The following is a 19,861-nucleotide window of genomic DNA, read 5'->3' on the forward strand; positions in this document are numbered from 1 at the left end:
GCCTACTTACTAGGGGTCTTAGTTGCTTTGGCTGACAATCTGGTATATTGTGCCGTCTATGGTATATTTTGAATGTGGTACTATGTCGATATACCAATACCATATACCATTTGGTATATTTTTAGTATTTTTGTAGTATATTCGGTATATTTTGAGAAAATACCGCAATAAAAGAAACATTTCTTTTATTCAAAATGGGTAGCTGGTATCTCACAGTCGAGTACACTCGACTGTAGCTTTCTTACTTGTTTTATTTTACATTTATTATTTAATTTTAATTTTTTTTTTAAATTTTTTATTTTTAATAATATATACATATAGTATGAATATAGTTATGTATTTAAGTAAATTTACTACTCAATCTAATGCTATTTCAAACAATTGTCTTTAATTTCAGCATGATGCACATTCCACTTGTAAATCTCTCCATTCAAGGAAAAGTTCACAAGGAAATGTTAAAGCTACAGGCAACTGCCAGCTCAATTAAATAAATGCGCAATTGACAAAAGTTCTTTTGAAAATACCACAAACTTTATACAAAGCAAAAAAGAAGAGAAACAACAAAATCGATTAGCTTAAAAGCGAAAATCCCTATACACGAAATTTAGGGAATTTACTTTGTAGTTGTGACACTGTCACAACAAAAGCCGCCAAAATTACGACGTATCACCCACCCACGCCCAAAGTCAAACAGAACCCGGCCAACATGGACAACACGTCCGGGCCGGGTGCGTTTGACGATGAGCCGCCGCCAGAGCCCCGAGACGGGTGGCTACTGGTGCGCATCCATGTGCCGGAGCTGAATGTTTACAAGTGTCTGCAGTTCCCATCGGAGCGTCTGGTCTGGGATGTCAAACAGCAAGTGCTCGCCTCACTGCCAAAGGTGAGTTCAACTTTCTCTCTCTCTCCATTTCAGTATTGCCCCTTCCAACTGAAAGCCAATTACCCTACTGTATAATGTATATGTGTGTGTATAAATAGATCAGCCTGCATGTCACGCATTGTGCATGACCCTAAAAACTATAACCCGAATTCGTTTATCTAGAACAATCTCTGGAAATGAAGCGATAAATTAATTGTCGTCTCTTATAACTAGTTAATATAAAGAAATATTCCGGTCTCTCACTTGCACAATTTACCATATATATTTAGCCCGGAAGAACATCAATTGGTTTGAAGAGATCAAAAATCTAATGATTGATCTCAAATATAAGTTTGTTGCGGCAGATCTTCGTCATACGCATAGCGCAGTTCGGTGAAATAGGAGTAGATCACGATCCATGCGTAGATAAGAACAACTATGAAAGGTATAGATGATGAGATGAGGGTCAAATCAATTCCCTTTCCACTTACCAATTGTAATTACAAATAGAGTTATTATAATCCAAACGAAGGAATACAATATCATGGCCATAACGTGGGCGAAAATATAGAACGGTGTTAACGCCAGAAATGGTACGAAAAGCAGCTCGTTGTTCTAAATTTGTAAATTTGTTAATTAGTTTGTAGGTAGAGAGAGAGCACTTCCAAAACTCACATTGTGCACTCCGATGCAAACCATTGCAGACGCAATGATGCCAAAGAAGGAGAAGACCATTGTTGTCTTTGGGGCAGCCGGGGGCCCCTTTGTCTCTCGCATATACTCATTGGGGAAGATGCATTCCATCATGAAGGCACTGCCCAGGCAAAGATAGATGAACCATGTCAGGAATACGCATCCCAGCAATAAGGTGCCAGTACGCAGAGAGAAGCAGAAACAGCACTTATTTAGCAGCTTTACGAAGTACTTGCAGCGACAGGCCATCTTGAGAGTTTAAAGAGTTTTCTGGATTCGAACTGCTCGAAATTTAGTAATAAACTAAAACACTTAAATGTCAGAGATGAAATCTAGCAGATGTAGTGTTGAGTTGGAATAAAATAATGAATGTAAAACTAGCTTGCTTTGATGAATAACTTTTTTATTAGTATTAAAAATACGTTTAGTTTAACTTCGGTACGATTTTGATTAAATTTGAACGGCTTCGGTCGCTAGCGATCGAAGAAGACGATAAAAGGAGCTAACAATAATCAGAGCATAAAGCATAGATACTGAGAATATTTGATACATTAGATGCCGTAGGAACTAGAATGACATCGAGATATTTACCCAATATACAACACTCAATTATAATGATGACTAACAGGGGATGGTAAATCGCAACATCTAGAATGGTCAACACCACATACGCTATGAATATGATGAGAAAGTCTATTAGCCAGACCAAGACAAAGCATCGATTTTCCTAGAATATACATTGCTACTTATAAAGTTTTAATTATTTATGTATGTACAGACCTTATAAGAACCATAGATTAACATCAATGAAGAGATGACGCCTGATGTTAGAAGAGCTGCTTGCAGCACATCCCATTTTTGGCTCTTAGCGCCTGAGTATTCGAGTATGGAAAGTAGTTTTGATATTCGTCTGATTAATCACTTACATATAAAAATTGACTGTTGACCATGAACGGACATCTCGGTAAAGAAGAAGCCCAGGTACAAGGTGCCAATGATTTCAGAAGCAGTTCGAAGTGGCACACAAAAACAGCAGCGCCGAAGGAACATATTACAAGCAAGTCTTTATGATAGAAAATTAAGATAATTTACTTCCAATTTAGACAGTTATTTCCACACATAAAATATATATAAAATAATTTTGAAATTATTTGATGTAGAGTAAAGCAATCAGGAATGATAGTGCAATTATCCAAAAGTAAATGTAAATGGCTGAAATATAAATATTTATTCAATTGTAACATTATCATTGATAATATTTTCACTTACCTAGTGTAAAGACCATAAAAATTATTAAAAATATTGGCGCATAATTATAAATGACCACAAAGAGTGTGAGCAGCATGCTGAGGATGTGAATACAAACCAGCAATAGCCAAGGGATTACGAAAGAATGGAATCTCCTATAACGAATAAATAATTATAATATAATCTTGTGTTTACCAATAAATATAATACCTGAAATGTGCCATAGAATAGAGAGCATGCACTCAACAGTAACACTATTGATCCAATGAAGATCCGCAATTGAACATTACTGTTTAAGTATTCATTCAACATGGCCTCTGCATGAATAAGAGTTGATTAAATGCTTTGCAGTTCAATTGATTTGATCTCTTACCTGGTAATTGATTTGTCAAAAAGAGAGCCATAGTAAATGCGGAAAGACCGTACATCAATGCAGTTGATATGGCTATGATAAAGCATCCCTTCTTCAGGGTAAAGAAATAGCAGCAGCTAGTTAACATTTTTAAAAGATTTCTTTATAAATTTATTTAAAAATATTACTGAAAATTATGACATAGTTTGCTTAAATTAAAATGAATACAAAATCTTTATTGCAATTTAATGAATATAAGTTGTCTTCAATATTTTATGACTCCAAAAAGGTCGAAAGCACATTTTTGAATACCGATATCAGCAAAAATTTTACTTCCGTTCAAGCAATGAACAATTGAACTTGACTTATGCGTTTAGAAAGTCTATTAATATAGTTTTGGTTGAAAGGGCTTTTCATGTCCTGATTTACCGCTACCGCTTGGACTTTCATTTGGCTAGAAATACAACAAAATTTATGCCGATTGATGCATTGTGCCCGTAGCTGCCACGTGCCCAAATGCAGACACACCCATGACTAAAACGAAAACAAGTTGCAAGCGTGCAATTTCAATTTGAAGTTCAATGCAAAGCCAATTTCCGCGATTACTGCAAATGTCAAGTTGCAAGTCGTGCCATTCGCCTTGCCACAGAAATCGTGACGATCAAGTCGAAAAGATATTGACAATTGAATGACTGTCAAGCCACGAAAAACAGGCGAAAAGTAAAAGAAATTTTTTTAGAGTTTAAAGTGCGCCCTAAAGGGTCGAAAAACTTTTGATCAAAGACTTCGAAGCTCTGCTGCTCTGCAAATGTTCATTGGCTAATTTAATAAGAATTTGTTGAACAAATCGTTGCCGAAACACTGTCAAAGTTGATTGGCTATTGGAGCACAGACCACACCCATTGCAATTCCAATACGAGTATCAACGACCTCTCTGCCAAAATGTGAGCTAAACAAAACGACCTCCAGCTAATTGCATGGCCCGGTCCGGTCCACAGTACATACGCTCGCCCCGGTCAACATAACAAGTGACAGCAACAATTACAACAGCAACCAGCAGGCGTTGCTCTAGAGATTGTTGGTCAACACGTTGTGGCACTGGGGGGGAAATAGGGGAATAGGGGTTGCTCACTTTTGGGTGTCTGTGTCAAGTGTATGCGAACGAATATGTATACTTAATGCAGAGTTTTAGGTTTTTCATGGGAACCAAGTGCAGCTTTTGCATAACAGTTGTGTGGGTGTCCAGTTCAATGAGTATTGAGTGTTATTCGAAACTAGTGATGGCATTCTTTATTCGATTATTTTGTTTCCTGTAACTATTCAATTCTGTACAAAAGTGGAGTCTATTAATATCTTAATTTATCGATAATTCGGAAAACATTATATTTAAGAATATCGAACATACTTGTTTGAATAGTATTCCAACGCATTAATAATTTGATATAATTAAAAATTGATTAAGTTTTATTCTTTTGCCATCACTATTTGGGACTGACAATTATTTCAATGCAGTGCCCACTCCTTTTGAGATTAATATCGAACTGTTTGTATACACTTTTAATTAAGACGGAATAAAGTCAACATGAGCTTATGAATCAAGTTTTAATTGCTGTTAAATGATTTCCACAAGTTAATTTGATATTATTCGGGTGAATACATTGAATTAAGTCATTAAATTAGTGAGTGTGAGTTGGAACAACTTTTGGCATTTATTCTGACTCAGGGGTGAGTGATCTTAATCTCATTTTCTTCGTGGGTCGCAGCTGGTCTGTGGCAATCGGTAGTTCATATCTTATCGTGGATTTATTAAACAATAACCTCACACTTTGCACTCCACATTTATGAAGTAAAATCATCGCGCAAATATTTGCACCTCGTCAGCTCCCTTTCTATCTTTAACTTTCTCATTCTCTTTACATTTCTTTCTCTCTCTCTTTCTCTATTTGTCGACCTCTCTCTTCCAATATGCTCCAACTTCTGTTTAGATTGTGGCTATTTATAAAACTAGCACAAATCAAAGGCAAATATCAGTCGAGTGCGCATTATATTCACATTTTTGAATGTAAATGCTGATTTAAGGCGTATTACTAATCAGTCGACGTGGTATCAGGCACTCGACATGAATCTGGGGTAACTATCTTTGCCTTATCACTATGACTTTTTGCAGAATGCGTGAGTTATTTAAGTTGATGTTGTTCTGACTTGACTCACACTTTCGTCAATTTGAATTAAAGTGCGCAACAATCAATCAATCAATGAAACAGTCAGTCAATCAATCAGTCAAACAAGCAGTTAGCCAGTCTGTCACTGCTCCAGTTGTGAGTGAATGCGTGTGGGCCACATACAAAATGTTTGGCTTTGCTCTTGGCCTGGCTTCCGCCTGCTAATCAAATTAATCTCACCTGCCACTGAGCGAATGAGTTTTATTTTTGTTCTTGTTTCTTTCAACGTTTTTTTACGGTGGGCGTGTAACACAGAGCTGTAGCTGTATGTTACCGGTTTTCACTAAGTTGTTTTGCATGTAATGCGCAGCTTTTTTAGATGACAGTCTTTAGAAGCTGAACTTCGATTTGCCATCAGGTACAGCCAATAAACAACATGCGCTAATGCGTACAAAACAATCAAGAAGCATTAACCGAAGCCTTAAGTCTCTGCCAATGATATGTCAACTATATTCTTTTCTTCTTTGGTAAAACTACTTTACTTTGAATATATTACGTTACATACTTAGTTTTTATTCTATTGAAAAATTCTTACAACTTTTAATAATTAACAAACTAATAAGAAAACAAAGTTAGAATTTACGCTGTATTGTATTTAAAAGAAATGCATATCGGATTTGATCGTGGTATTTTAGTAAAAATATACCAAATTGATATAGCAAAATACTCAAATATACCAAAAGCTACATTTGGTATTACCATATACTAGTACTTCATTCAAAATATACCATAGATTACAAATTATGCAAGATTTTCAACCAAAGCTATTAAAAATAAAATGAATCTTCTAGACGTTTTAGGGTTTAATAGCAAGTCAGTACAAAGAACTTTATATATATTGAAAGATATGCCGCAGAAATGAGTAAATATTAAGAGCAAGTATATCTAATCTGATAAGAACATATTTCTTGGGAATTACGTATAGACGGCTCTTTGTTTACATTGTTTTTTGTGGTGTAATCTATTTCCGCTATGCGTCGCACACCTGATGACAAATTAAATATAACCTGCTTTGTGAGTACGCATACAAAGCAATCTTGCTCTCAACTTGCCCCAAGAGAAATGCAGCGTGTGTTGGATTGAATCGATAGCCAACTAAGCTTTTAAGCGCAATTCACAGCGACACATTGTTAGGCGGTGGGGAGACGCCAACGGGTAAAAAGAGTAAGAGTAAGAGAGTGAGAAAGATAAATACGATGAAGGGATGGTGAGCTGCTTTAGCGTTAGTCAAGAATGAACGAGTAAAGTCTGGACACTATATACGTAGTTGTTGTATTTGTTGGAGTTCACCATTTTATGGCTAAACTTGAATCAATTTAAATGTTTCTTATTTTGAATTGGCCCCATAAATCGCTGGCTGTAATTTGGCCTGGCCTATTATTATGGCAAATAAATAATAGTCAACCCCTGAAATGATCATATATAGAACGTATAGTTTAAGTCATTTCTCCATGCGTAAGCAGAGAGCTCAGCACAAAGTCATGTAATTAAATCAAAGCAAATGTCTAATGCGAAAGCTTAACAAGGAGCCACGATTTACTTGCGTCTTCTTATCAAAACTTCTTCAGTTCCTTCAGTTTGAAAATGCGAAAATGTAGACATTTTGCATAATACACTGTCCCCTCCTCTCGCTTCTGTTGCGAACCCTAGACGCTCGTTAGATTTAATGAGACTGCATAGTTTGGGCACGCACGACATCATTTCTGATAGCTGTGGAATAGGAGGCTCCAAGTGCCACAGAGACCCAGTTCAGATACACTTAAAGCTGCTTTTTATGAGTGTGTCTATGTGTGAGTGTCTGTGTGCGTGTGTGTTCGTGTGTGTCTGTGTGTGTGTATAGCAGCTCTATTGAACCGTTAATTTGTATGTCAACTTAACTTGGCACTTGGCAGAAGCTGCCGCCTGCCCTCTGCCTTCTCTCTGACGTCTGCCCCAAAAGTTCTCTCCTTTTGCATTCATTTCCTTAGCTCCAACACTCTCACACACACTAAGGACACATTATTCAAACCGCATTTCGAGTCTTGCGACGTGCCTGATTCCGGCCTCAGAGCCTCGGAGCCTGCAGAACGAACGGCATAGTTTAGCGCCTTTTGTCGCAGCTTATTCTCATTCTCATTCTCATTCTTGTTCTTCGTTTTCTTTTTCTATTCAATTGCGCATTCACTTACAACGGAACCCTTGGCACAGTAAAGATGGCACTGATAACACGCAATGTGCTCAACCAGATAGTACGTCTTTACCCTTCCCTTCCCTTTCCATTCCCCTTCTCCAATTGTTCTTCTGCCGCTTTTTTACTCTTTTTTTTTCGGCAAGATAAGAGAGAACTGAGAACTGGGATTGCGCTTGTCAGGCAAATGAAGTGGTAAAGTTTTAGAGAGGCTTCATAGTTTTTCGAATGTTCTTTTTCATTTTGGGGCTGAAGAACATTGTTTATGATTGCTATTAGATTGGTTCTGATTTATAAACAGAATACAGATTGTATCACCATAAATTCCTTTGGTACACGCTCATGTTGTGTGGGCCAGACATCAATCCTAAATAACTGCGTGTTTTGATTGTAATAAATACCATTATTGTTGTCACTTTGTATAACTCTGCTATTTATGCGTTTTTTATTTAAATTTTACGACAGTTAAGTAATAGTATGATAAAGAAAGTTTTTTTTAAGCTTAATGATCCTCCAAAAAACATTTGGAACAGGAAGTAGAATTTCAATTAATTTTAAAGTTTTAATATTATGATATGATGACTGAAACGATTTAAATTTGTAAAGTCCCGCATTTGTAAAGCTCCACAAAGAACAGAAATCCATGTATTTAATATGCCATCAATATTTGCATTGACAGACTGTGTTTTATTTTAATTTATTTGAATGCTAAACATGTAAATGTCATATTCGTATCGTATAAAATTAATGAAATACATTGTGGATAAATACAGCATGACAACATCAGCAGCAACAAGAAGTTGCTTTTTTTTTAATAATAATTATACGTTTTTGCTTTCAAATTTGTATGTAAATTCTACCGTTGCTTTCGCCTCTGGCATATTTCGTTTAATTAAATACAACAAATTTACACGAAACACGAAAAAAATAAATAAACATCATGCGTCTGGATCCTTTTGGCAACCTGCGGCGTTTAATACAAAAAATTCTGGCCAAACAAATTAAAAAACTGACTGCCTGCCAAACACATTTAATGCGTAATTAAAATAATAACAACTACAACAACAAATGATGGGAATTAACTCCTGGAAAAATGTCGATGGACCTACGCGGCGTATACGCAATTCGGATCACCTTTTGCTGCTGGAAAATGAAATGAAATCTGATTGAAAAATTCCACAAATGGCAATTGAACTTTATGTAACAATTTGCAAACAAAACAAACCCACACACGAATCAATACAATACGAAATAAATGATATTGATACTTTATTGTTGGCCTTATAACCACACTTAATGACATTTAATGGCTCGCTTGCACTTTCGCCTAACGTAATGTGACGCGTCATCAATAATTGTAATGGGAACCAATGTCGCAACCACCACAACTACACTTACAACAAAAACAATATCGACAACAACAACCACAACGATGTCAATCAGGTTGCTTTTTGGTTTAAGGTTGGTGCAGGTTAATTAACAATATCTAACTAAATACACATACATACATCACTTTATACTAATATTCATGTAGGAAAGTGCTGGGTTGTTCATTTTCTTTATGTAGAAAAGTGAAAGAACTGAAAAAGTTTACTTTCATCATTTCTATTTTTCTTCAGCTTATTTTAGTTTACTCTTGAGTTCTTGTTCACAGTTCAATTTTTCGTTCATGAACAATGCAGGAAAGCGAACTATCTGAAGATGTTCACTTTTATCGTTATTTCTTTTCTTTAGATAATTTTTAAGCTTTTGTTCGTACTTGTTTACAAATTAAATGTTTGATTAGTGCATTTTTTTATTTTCGGTCGATAATCTTTCACTATCTTACAGCTATTTAAACTGGTTAAAGCTAAACCGCGGTGTGTAATGTTTTTTTACTTACAAATTTAAGATACAATTTTAAATACACTTATGAAACTGAATGGCAATTTAGATGCTATAAAATGAATAGTATACTTCAAATAAAATCAAATTGATTGAAAACTTAGAAATTAATGTGATCTATGATTGGAATCGAAATATGAATAAAACTACGAACAACGTTAGAAGCAAAATCAAACGAACGAAGTGAACGATCTAGTTCACTTACAAAAGCGAGCGTACTAACTTATTCAGTAATTGGAATGATGCTCACATAATGGCACTTCATATTATAGGATAGGGTATTCAGCTTCAGCTTTGAGCAGAAGTTGATATTCAAATTTATGACTCGTGATCGTTTATTTAGTTGTTAATTTAAGTTTAATTTTAATTTACATGAATTCCCAGCCTCACGACAACTGAACAACTGAGCAACAGAGTAAAAACACCTACGCAAATATTTATACAAACTGTTTCGCTTGTATCTTTTTCTGTGTGTGTGCACGTCTGTGTGTGTGTGTGTGTGTGTGTGTATGATAACTATAAGGCGGACGGGCAATGCACTGCAGTCCATTCGCACTCGACTCGACTCCACTCGCACTCGCACTCCAACTCCAACTATGAAATGTGTCAAGTACAGCAAACAGTTACAAATTTATGGCAGTCGAGGCACCACACGCGACCAGGACATGCCTTCCTCCTGTTGCTGCCCCTGCCCCTCCACCCTGCCTGTAATTCAATTAAAATGCTAAGAGTTTTTAGCGCTTCGGGCACAACAAATGGAGCATGTGGACCTCTCTGGTCCTGCTCTCAACTGGCCTGGCCTGGCATGTCCACTTCTCACTGTCAACCTCGCCAAAGTGTTGTTGCTTCTACGAGTATACTCTGTTGTGTGTTATGTATTCGCCATAAATTGATTACCAAATTGAACTATTTATTTATAGGGACGACTCCAAGTTGTTGTTTAAAACTTTTCTTACAGATTTTGTGCAGAAAAATGATAAAGTTATGCTTCAATTTTAATGCTCAGACTTATTCTTTACATTAGTAAATATTTGAGTTTGAGGGTGTCACATTTTGTAGTTCATCATGTTATCACAGCTTGTTCACAATGTTTTACTGAAATGTTGTCTGTCACTTTTTATCTGACACAAATGTCAAAGCCAAAACATAACACAACAACAACAATTTTCAATATGCCCTGCGAATTGCCAAATAAGCAGCATATAAAAGTTGTGTCTCTTTTCACGGAACTTGTGTAAATAGATCTCTTGCGATGATCTTGCGAAACAGGCTGTCGCTTGTCTATGATGTTATTAATAACATTGTCATGTGGCTGTTAGCCGAGTTTAACAAATATTTTTGGGCTGCTCTTGCTAATTCCTCAATACTATATTTCGTGGAATTTAAAGCTAAGGTAAGACAAGAGCGAACCTTTGTTTCGCAATGCTAATTGATTGAATTATAAATAATTTTATTGCTAATTTATCAAAACATCAAAAGCAGTAACTTTAAAGAGCGCCACTGACCTCAGAAGTGACCTTGACTGTGAGCAATTGCTGTTGTTGCCTTTACAACGAAAGTTGCATAAAGTCAAGTAATTTGCTCTATCAAAAGCACAAAGCGGAAAAAACAAGCCAAAACAATCATTGAGGGATAGGCACGCGGGGATGAGTTAGAGCGATGACAATATATTTACAGTTGGCTACAATGGCGAATAATTGCTATTATTTTGGCTTAACAACAATGCCAAACTTTTGCCAATGGCTCTCAAACTGTTTGCTGGCGTTTTAAATCGCACCAAAGTCGTTCATGTGTGCGGCCCGAGTTCAGTTCAGCTGCGGGCGTAAATTGAGCATCACAAGTTCAATTACACACATAAATATACACACGTACGTGTTGAATATGTGTGCTGTTGGTTTTTGTTGTTGCCATTGTTGTTGATGAACTGCTCTCTAACTACATATTTAATGGCACAATGTTTGTTTCGCTTCTTTTATATTTCTTTTTGGCTTAATTTTTCGTTTTTTTGCACAAATTTTTCCCATTTAAATTTGATGTTGGTTTTGGGTTGCTTTTCAATTTCCGACGCCGACGCAGACTACGAACGAACGAAAAAAACACTTTTTGTCGTTGCTGCTGCCGTTTTGCGGGCAACTAAAAACAACAATGAAGCATTTCCGGTTACCAACCAAGCTAATGTGTGAGTATGTGTGTGAGTGTGCAAGTATTTTGTGGATTATATTCATTAGTTTGCGTCAATTTGTTTTAAAATTTTCATATATAAATAACTGTGTTTGGATGAATATGAATATGAATGCTGATGGAGCTCAATCGTACCCAGAACTCAATGTTGACCTCTCTACAGTAAACGGATATTATAATAATCCATCCGTGATGGGATCCAACCAGCATTTCTTTATACATTTTGCTAATGATGTTTGATGATAGTTTGAATATTATCTGAGATTTTAAAGAAGTTACACGCGTAGTTTAAACTGTCTTATAATTTATTGAATTTATTGACCACTAATTGAACTTGATTTCTTTTTCTGTTTATAGGTAAGAAACGAGTTGCAACATTTACGCAAAATACAAGCAAGTACTCTTTTCCGCCCTTTATTGAGTGAGTACAAATACAAATCATAGTTGTAATGTGGACCAATCAAGCACAGCCTTAAGTCCGTAGGTATTTTAAATTTTTTGCACTTGGGCCCACTCAAAAGCAAAGCAAAGTGCCTGGTTTTATGACACATTTCAGAAATAACGCATGTCCACTACACAAATTGTCAAATGGCGTGGGCCAAGCACTCATATAGGGAACAGACCTGACAGACAGACGGTCAGACAGACATCAGACAGCACAAAGTCCCATAACTGTTTATGAGAAATGCCATTGACAGAGGGTGGCCACGAAGAAGAAGAAGTCCCCTTCAGTGCCCACGCAATGTTCCTCAGAGATTGCAATTTGTTTGCCCGTTCCTTGCCCTCTTCCTGTTTGTGGCTGCCACTTGATCTATTTAAGCGCTGTGTCGAAGCACCAAATGACACCAAGCAGGTCCCAAATGCATTTCTCGAATCGAGGGCATATTGCACTCGGACCCAAACCCAGACCCAGACCAGAACTAAGAACCCGCATCCCTGGCCGCTTCGCTGTTTCTGTTTGTTACTCGAAACCATCGTAAATATGCTAGCAATTTTGTGGGCGTGGCCCGTCCCTTGTAGAAAACTTTGACGCCAGCGAAGCCCGCTGGCAATGGATGCAGCAGCTGAGATCGGGAGAGTTGGATGCGGAGGATGAAATAGCAGCGATATCTCTCTAGTTCATTGCTTGTAAAATTGACTTTAGCACAAGCGCATCGAGCAACGAGAACAACAACAACATCAACAACTGCAACAACAACAACAATAAAATGCAATGAGCCACAACAACTTTCTGCCGGCAGCCAAACAAGCCAAAGATACTTAGCTACAATTTTCAGAGCTGCCTTTCGTTTTAGCGTCTTTGCATACCCTAACAGTTGGCATGCTCATTTTGTTGCAACATACGTATGTATTTACTATATGTGTTGCATGTACAAAGTACAATATATAGTACAATATATTTGGCTATTCTGTTAAAATTTAAAATTAAATAGCAAACGTGTCATAAAACTCAAACAAAAATTCAAGAAACAGATTTTTTTTCAGAAAAAAACCTTTTGCTTTACAAAGCTAAGATTATTTTTGAAATAATTTTAAAAGTAATTTTAAGATTCAGAGTACCAGATAGTTTTGCAAGTTCCTAATCAAATCACATTAGTAATTCTGATAAAGATAAAAAATATAACATAATAATTATTAACTCACTTTTTAAAGATTTTTGCTACTAAATACAATGCCACTAAAGTATAATTTTTTAATTTCAATTTAAAATATATTTAAAATATACATATATATTGAATTACAAAATATATTTCATAATCTTGTAGAGAGAAGATTTAAAATTTCTTCAAACAAGAATTATTCTAGAATTTAGATTAAATAAGTATATATTTGAAATTGATTTTATAAATCACATTTTAGTAGCATTGTAATTAGAGCAATCTATAAAAAAAATTAAGAATTATTATATTATATTTTTTTAGCTTCATCAGAATTCCTATTGGGATTTGATGAGGAACTTGGTAAACTATTTAGTGTTAACATTTTTAGGAAAAACATTATTATGTTATATTTTCTATGTAGAAAGTCAGTATTTAACTCTCTCTATATATCCCTCTCGCCCTTTTTATCCCATAATTAGTAGGGTATTTTGTGTGCTTCTTACTGACGGCAGATCTTTCCTTTTCCCCTTTGCGAGTGTCTCGTGGCATTTTTGCTTACCTTTTTCGCCTGCGAGCCGAAGTATGTTCACAATTTGTGTATACATTTTTGTTGATTTTTTCCGTGGTTGTGGTTGTTGCTGTTGTAGTTGTTGCTGCTGCGTTTGGCTACTTTGTTGCGGCTGCATTTTCGTAATTTTTCTAGCTCATTTGCTCAGACACAGAATGTCCTTCAGCACACAGTCTTGGTTTTAGTCTCGCTTGTAGTCTCCGTTCCCGCCTTTGTCTCTCCATCTGCATCTCCGTTGGCCGAGTCGGCCTCAGTTATCTTTGCCGCTGCTGCCATTTGGTAAATTAAAGTGCGCACCGAAAGCCCGAAAGCAACACAAACCAAAGAAAAAAACAAACCCGTTTCGTGGCAGACAGCAGGCAGTAGGCGCACGTGCAACATTGCAACTGCAACTGCAACAGCAATTGCATCTGAAGCTGTAGCTGAAGCCCGCCAAGTAATTTGGCAATGTATGAAAAACTTTAGAAAAAAAAAGCCGGAGAAAAGACAATCCAAAGATTTGGTGCTCATTTCATTTGTGTGCCGCCTGCCTCTTGTTTCTTGCCACTTGGTGGCATAATTCGCGCGCCAGCCGACGCCCGAAAAGCCAACGGGGCGAGGACATTTTCGACACTCGCAGGCGGCTTGCAAGTGTTGCCGTGTTTGTTGTTGTTGTTGTTGCTTTTGTTGCTGCTCAGGTCTCTGGGGAGCTGATCTGTCGATTTACGAGCTGTGATATTTCGTGCATTGCCTGCCAATTGCAATTACTTGTTATTGTTTTTGCTGCATATGTTTGTGTTTTTTTCATTTTCTTTTTCTTATTTGTGCTTTTCTTACTGTGTGCCTTAACACTGGCCCCAAGCCAGCTGTGCCCCATCGATGGCCAGCTGATAACTGAGCCACTTACCCAACTACCAACTTTAAGCAGAGTGTGCCATGAAGTAGTGCTTAATCAAGCTTGAGTTCTGTTAATGCAAGTTTCTAGTCTACAAAAATATTAAGAATTTCATGACATTAACAAAATTGCATAATAGGTATTTTCTTAATAAGTGTGACCAAAATATTGAAAATTAATTTCATAAATTTCAATTACTAACTAAAAGCTAAATAACAATAATGTGATTAAAAATTATTTATTCTAATATGCTTATCGTTTTATTTAATTTGATTCGTGTTTATATTATGCTTGTATTCATAAACACACAAAACCCAAATTGTCTATTAGGTTTCGATAATCAGATATGACGAGCATCAGAATTTATATTGCTTTAAATTTTTGGTATTTCGTATACAATCAATTGTGCTCGACAGTGAGATATCCGTTACTATTTTTTAGTGAAAGCAAAACAGTGCGGTATTATTCTTAAAATAAATACAAAAATATACCAAAGGCTATATTTAGTATATTGATATAATTCTGCATTAAAAATATACTAAAGAGGCAAAGCAACTAAGACCTAATTACTAATTATAACTCTAAATGCTATAGTCTTTGAATTTTTGTTTTTCATACGGAAGGACAGACGGATGTGGCTATTTCGACTCGTCTGTTGGCGCTGAACTTCTGCCCATTACACACAATTCTTGCAGGCACAAATTTATAATACACTTCTACCCTATGGGTAACGGGTATAAATATCTGTTCGACATCAAACTAATTAATTCCTCACACTCTGATATAAGTATAGGAAATGGAAAGCTTTCATGTTATGTGCATTTGAGTATTTTAACAAATTTGGAAACGATTTTATAACAAAGAATATTTGCATGCATAAGTTTCTAATATTAAAATCTTTTTCCTGCTTTAATTAATTTGTTGTGTATTGCAGAAAATGTGGAAAAGAGTTTTTATAAAGGAAATATTTTAAACTCATGCATATTTTCATCTGGATTTTAGCAAGCGTATGAAACATTTTTGAAGAATATATGTCGAATAAGCTTTTTAAACAAATCTTATTCACTCGACGAGCATAAAGTTTTCATGGAGCTGGAATTGTCGAGTTAAGCTCTATTTTTAGTTTCGGAAATATTTGACAAGCATAGTTTGTCACCTGGGTAAAGTTTATGGCGAATTTATGCGATTATTTGCGGACTGGCTTTGCGATTTAGCAGTTCCCGTTGTAGCCACACTTAGTTAGAGGGCAGTCTGCAGAGGGAGCAGCAGCAGAAGCAACAGACCCACCACAAAATTTCCCCATTTGCCATTTTCCACTCCCGTTTAGAGTGCATCAATTGATGGTCGCAAAAGTTCTTGGAATTGCGCCTCGCTGGCGATTGATTTAACGCTGATTCAGTGGAACGGCAACGGGATTGAGATTGGCCATGCCAGAGCAGAGAAGAGAATAAAAGAGAATAGAAGAAAAGAGAAGAGCGAGAGCAACGGGGCGGACAAGCTGATTCCTAGCAAGTTGAGCACGTTCCGTTGGCGTTGCTCTTGTCAAATATGGCTGCGGTCAGTTTTCTAACTGCATTGACCAACAGCAGCAACAACAACATCGAGAATAGCTAGAAAAAACTTTGCCATGGCCAGCTGCTAGAGAGGATGGCGCTGCTTTGGCCGTTGCTGCTGCTGCTGCTGCGAAGCGCGCATAAATTTCGAATCCAAAGTTGCTTTTACCTTTTGCGGCCACCCTTTTTACATTTACCGTTAAGTTCTGTGCAACAAATTTGCGCTACGCGAATTTTAAGTTGTTCTTTTTTTTCTTCTCGTTTTTTTTCGTCTTTTTCCATTTCTCAGGCCAAGTGGCGCTCGTCTGAAAGATTCAAATTGTGGCGACTCCCGACTCGAGTCGCGACTGCGTAAGTGGGGACATTCGCCTCCCACACCAAATCTTGCTCTACCTTATCCAATTTTACTGACTCTAGAACAGTGGCAGCTGGCAGCAATATCAGCAATTTACTTAAGCCACCTTAACCCGCTGCTGGCGTTGAATTTTTTTTTAAAGTTTTGTTAAAATCAAAAGAAATACAAGAGTACAGAAAAATACAAAACAAGTAAGAAAGTTACAGTCGAGTGTGCTCGACTGTGAGATACCCGCTACCCATTTTTAATAAGGGCAAAATATTGCGGTATTATTTTCAAAATATACCGAAATACTAAAAAATACTTAAAATATACCAAATGATATGTTTGGTATATCGATACAGCACACCATTCAAAATATACCATAGACGGCACAATGTACCAGATTGTCGCCCAAAACAACTAAAAGCCCTAGTAAGTAGGCGTTTTTGCCCATACAAAAGTATTTCTTTAATAACTTCCATAATTTTTATCTGATCGCAACCAAATTTTCAGGAATCATAACTACTATAGTAATTATAGTATATACCAAAATTCGCCTATCTAGCTTTAAAATTACGCTTGTTATTCGATTTTTTTTGATATGCGGGGGCGGAAGTGGGCGTGGCAAAAATTTGAAACAAACTTGATCTGCGTGCAAATTATAGCTCTATCTCTTATAGTCTCTGAGATCCAGTGTTTCATACGGACAGACACACAGACGGACAGACGGACATGGCTAGATCGTCTCGGCTGTTGACGCTGATCAAGAATATATATACTTTATAGAGTCGGAGATGCTTCGTTCTATCTGTTACATACATTTCCTGCCGGCACAAAGTTATAATACCCTTCTACCCTATGGGTAGCGGGTATAAAAATGAACTGCAGCCACACAACTGGCTTGTATCAGTTGAAGCTTTTGCTGGTCCCATGTGTGCCGCAACGTATCTCTGTGCATTGGGGTATTTTTTTGTTGGCATATTGATTCCATTTATTTGTGTTCGCCCTGCAAATTTTCACACCTGCAATTGCAGAATTGCTGTCAATACATTCGCATTGTTTACAATTCCGCAACGAATCGAAATGAATCGAATTTACTTCCATTTCCATTTGCCAGGCATTTTAACAAGTCGTTGGCAGTCGGGTAATTGCCTTGCAATGGGACACACGCGACGTATACGCAATCTTTTAATTTTTTATTTACCCCCACTGCTCTGTTTTTTGTTTGTCTTATTGTAACTGTCCGCAATGCGAAGTCGTCTATAATTTCATAATAAACAATAGTCGTCGTCGATGGCCAAGTTGATGGACGAGTGTATTAAGTATGTGTCGCTTAAACTGGTTGCCACTCGACACCTCGAGGGAGGTCGTCGTCGTCTCAATGGGGGGAACCGACTTAAGGGCCAGAGGCATCTCTCGATTGTCGACTGTTGACTGTCGTCTGTTGTCGGTATTCGCTATTCGCTATTTGATTTGTCACCGATGGCAATTTGAACCACTTAATTGCTGCCTTGGTGACATGTAATTGCATTTACGAGTACTTTTCTTGCTGCTAGTTTGCAGTTGTAAGTTGTAAGTTGCAAGTTGCCCATTGCCTCTTGCCTCTTGCTTGTTGCTTGTTGCTTGTTCACTGGCCGCCAGCTGGCCAGTTGGCTGACCTGGTTGCTAGTTGCAGGCTGCTGGCTGCTGGTTCATCTCATTGCTGCCAGCTAGCGCATAGTTTCCTGTGGCGCTTTTTTTATGAGTCGCAGCGAGTTGCCAATTTGGGTCACTGCCTGCTACGTGTTGAAGTGCAACCAGACGGAAGTTTCGTTTGTTTAAAGCAACTCAACATCCACAACAACAACATGGGTAACGTTTTGACCACAAGGCGAAAGGCAGCCAGCGGCCAGCGAACTTTTTAGCTCAGGGTGTTTGTCGCGAATTTTTGAAATGCAAGTTAGGCACATCAATGGGAATGCGGTTTTGTGGTTTCAGCTAATCAGAGTGAATCCCCTGCACAGTTTGTGAGTGGATCAAGTTAATCAGTTCAGTTGCTGTGCAATCTTGGATATTAAATTCAGGACATACATGCTTTGGCATGGATATAAATTCTTTGGGCTATTTAAGCTAAATTTTATAATATTTTTGTAGTTCGTTTGATTACAAATAATATCACAAGAATTGACCTTTTAGTATTCAATTCATATTTAGATTAAATAATTATTTTAAAGCGGAAATTAATTTTGTATTCAAAGAAGTTTTAATGGACCATTTTGCATCTTATCTGATTCATTAATTAAGTCAATCAACTCTTTTATCATATTTTATTTTTATTTAATTCATATAGCATTGCTTTAAAAACATTGTCTTGGCATAAACAAAAACATTGAACTATAAATATTTTTATACTGCTGCATTTTGAGAACTCAGCAGCAAAATAAACTTTTCTCTATTTTCCTCGCACTTTAAGCAAAGATTTTCTCAAGTTTTCGTGACTGGCTGTCTTATTGAGCGCATTCCCGCAGGTTTTTCATTTCAACTTTTCTCGCGTGTCTTGAGTTTTATCTCAACAGATTTTCTTATGGAAACAAAAAAGAAATGTTTAATTTTCTGCTCAGCCAGTTTATGCCAAGGGGGTGGCTAGTTATTAGAGGGTGGCAGAGCTGTTTCTGCCACTGCCCCATTTAGACTTGGGGTTGGGGTTGGGGTTGGGGTTGTCTTTAGGCGTAGTCAAATGGGTTTTTCACGGTTGCCCATAATTAATTTAATGTCTAATGCTCACTTGTGCATGGCGGAGAATTAGAAAAGTTTACGCAAGAAATCATTGTGTTGACAACAACAAGGTGGTTGATGCCGCAATTAAAAGGGGACGAACTGCAGAAGTCGAAGTAGTGGCCAACGGTTGACATAAATAGCAAATAGCGAAAAGAACGTTAGAAAGCCAAGTGGCCAGAACCAAGTGCGATCGATTGCAGATCGTTGTTGAGCTGTGCTTAGCCGCACGTTTGGCATCAAATCGATTAGCTCGACTCGACTCTCGCGAGTCATGAGCAATTCTTTCTTTGATCGCGACGATCGCATTGCCATCATTGCTTTGGACATGCTGAGCGTGCCTTGACTTTGAGCCAGTTGCCATTTGGCATTGTTCTCCACTGCTTCGTGTGTGTCGTTTCGTTCATGTTCCACATTGACCAGTGGCCAATGACTTTGACATAGAAACGAGCCATGCCAAAGCCAGAGTGCAAATGGCCTTTCACTGGACATCGCACAGCACAAAGGTATTTCCATTTGCAATCCTATTTCTCCCGCTTCCACTCCCTCTCGCCACATACCATTG

General features: G+C 37.2%; 3 protein-coding genes and 1 long non-coding RNA gene across 11 annotated transcripts in view; 2 read left to right on the plus strand and 2 right to left on the minus strand.

Annotated features, from left to right (window-relative positions):
* LOC132794150 (SH3 and multiple ankyrin repeat domains protein 1) overlaps window positions 1-19,861 on the plus strand; it is a 79,520-nt gene that overhangs the window by 40,290 nt on the left and 19,369 nt on the right. For 5 of the 6 annotated variants that reach the window (XM_060804413.1, XM_060804417.1, XM_060804415.1 and 2 more), the window contains one exon: window positions 398-883. In XM_060804413.1, the coding sequence (XP_060660396.1) occupies window positions 707-883 (177 nt within the window). In that variant the 5' untranslated portion in view covers window positions 398-706. Of the gene's footprint in view, window positions 1-397; window positions 884-8,980; window positions 9,006-19,861 lie in introns of those variants that run through there. The other variant, XM_060804416.1, reaches the window with a different exon arrangement.
* On the minus strand, window positions 1,123-1,833 carry LOC132794152 (uncharacterized). The gene is made up of 3 exons (XM_060804419.1): window positions 1,538-1,833; window positions 1,354-1,477; window positions 1,123-1,298 (listed from the first exon to the last, which is right to left on the minus strand). Exons 1-3 carry the CDS (start codon window positions 1,802-1,804, stop codon window positions 1,204-1,206), a joined length of 486 nt encoding a protein of 161 aa, XP_060660402.1. The 5' UTR covers window positions 1,805-1,833; the 3' UTR covers window positions 1,123-1,203.
* LOC132794153 (uncharacterized) lies at window positions 1,976-3,362 on the minus strand. The gene is made up of 7 exons (XM_060804421.1): window positions 3,177-3,362; window positions 3,014-3,120; window positions 2,825-2,958; window positions 2,482-2,767; window positions 2,336-2,427; window positions 2,147-2,282; window positions 1,976-2,088 (listed from the first exon to the last, which is right to left on the minus strand). The coding sequence occupies exons 4-7, from the start codon at window positions 2,603-2,605 to the stop codon at window positions 2,006-2,008; spliced, it is 435 nt and encodes a 144-aa protein (XP_060660404.1). The 5' UTR covers window positions 2,606-2,767; window positions 2,825-2,958; window positions 3,014-3,120; window positions 3,177-3,362; the 3' UTR covers window positions 1,976-2,005.
* Window positions 10,559-13,063, plus strand: LOC132794154 (uncharacterized). 3 transcript variants are annotated; one of them, XR_009633189.1, is made up of 4 exons: window positions 10,559-10,821; window positions 10,908-11,607; window positions 11,967-12,030; window positions 12,094-13,063. It is a non-coding gene; the product is annotated as an uncharacterized LOC132794154 (long non-coding RNA). The 3 variants fall into 3 exon arrangements; XR_009633190.1 differs by having other exon boundaries at window positions 10,911-11,607; window positions 12,087-13,063; XR_009633188.1 differs by having other exon boundaries at window positions 10,911-11,607.

Source organism: Drosophila nasuta, chromosome 3 (assembly GCF_023558535.2).
Source record: "Drosophila nasuta strain 15112-1781.00 chromosome 3, ASM2355853v1, whole genome shotgun sequence".
In the NCBI taxonomy this organism is placed as follows: domain Eukaryota; kingdom Metazoa; phylum Arthropoda; class Insecta; order Diptera; family Drosophilidae; genus Drosophila; species Drosophila nasuta.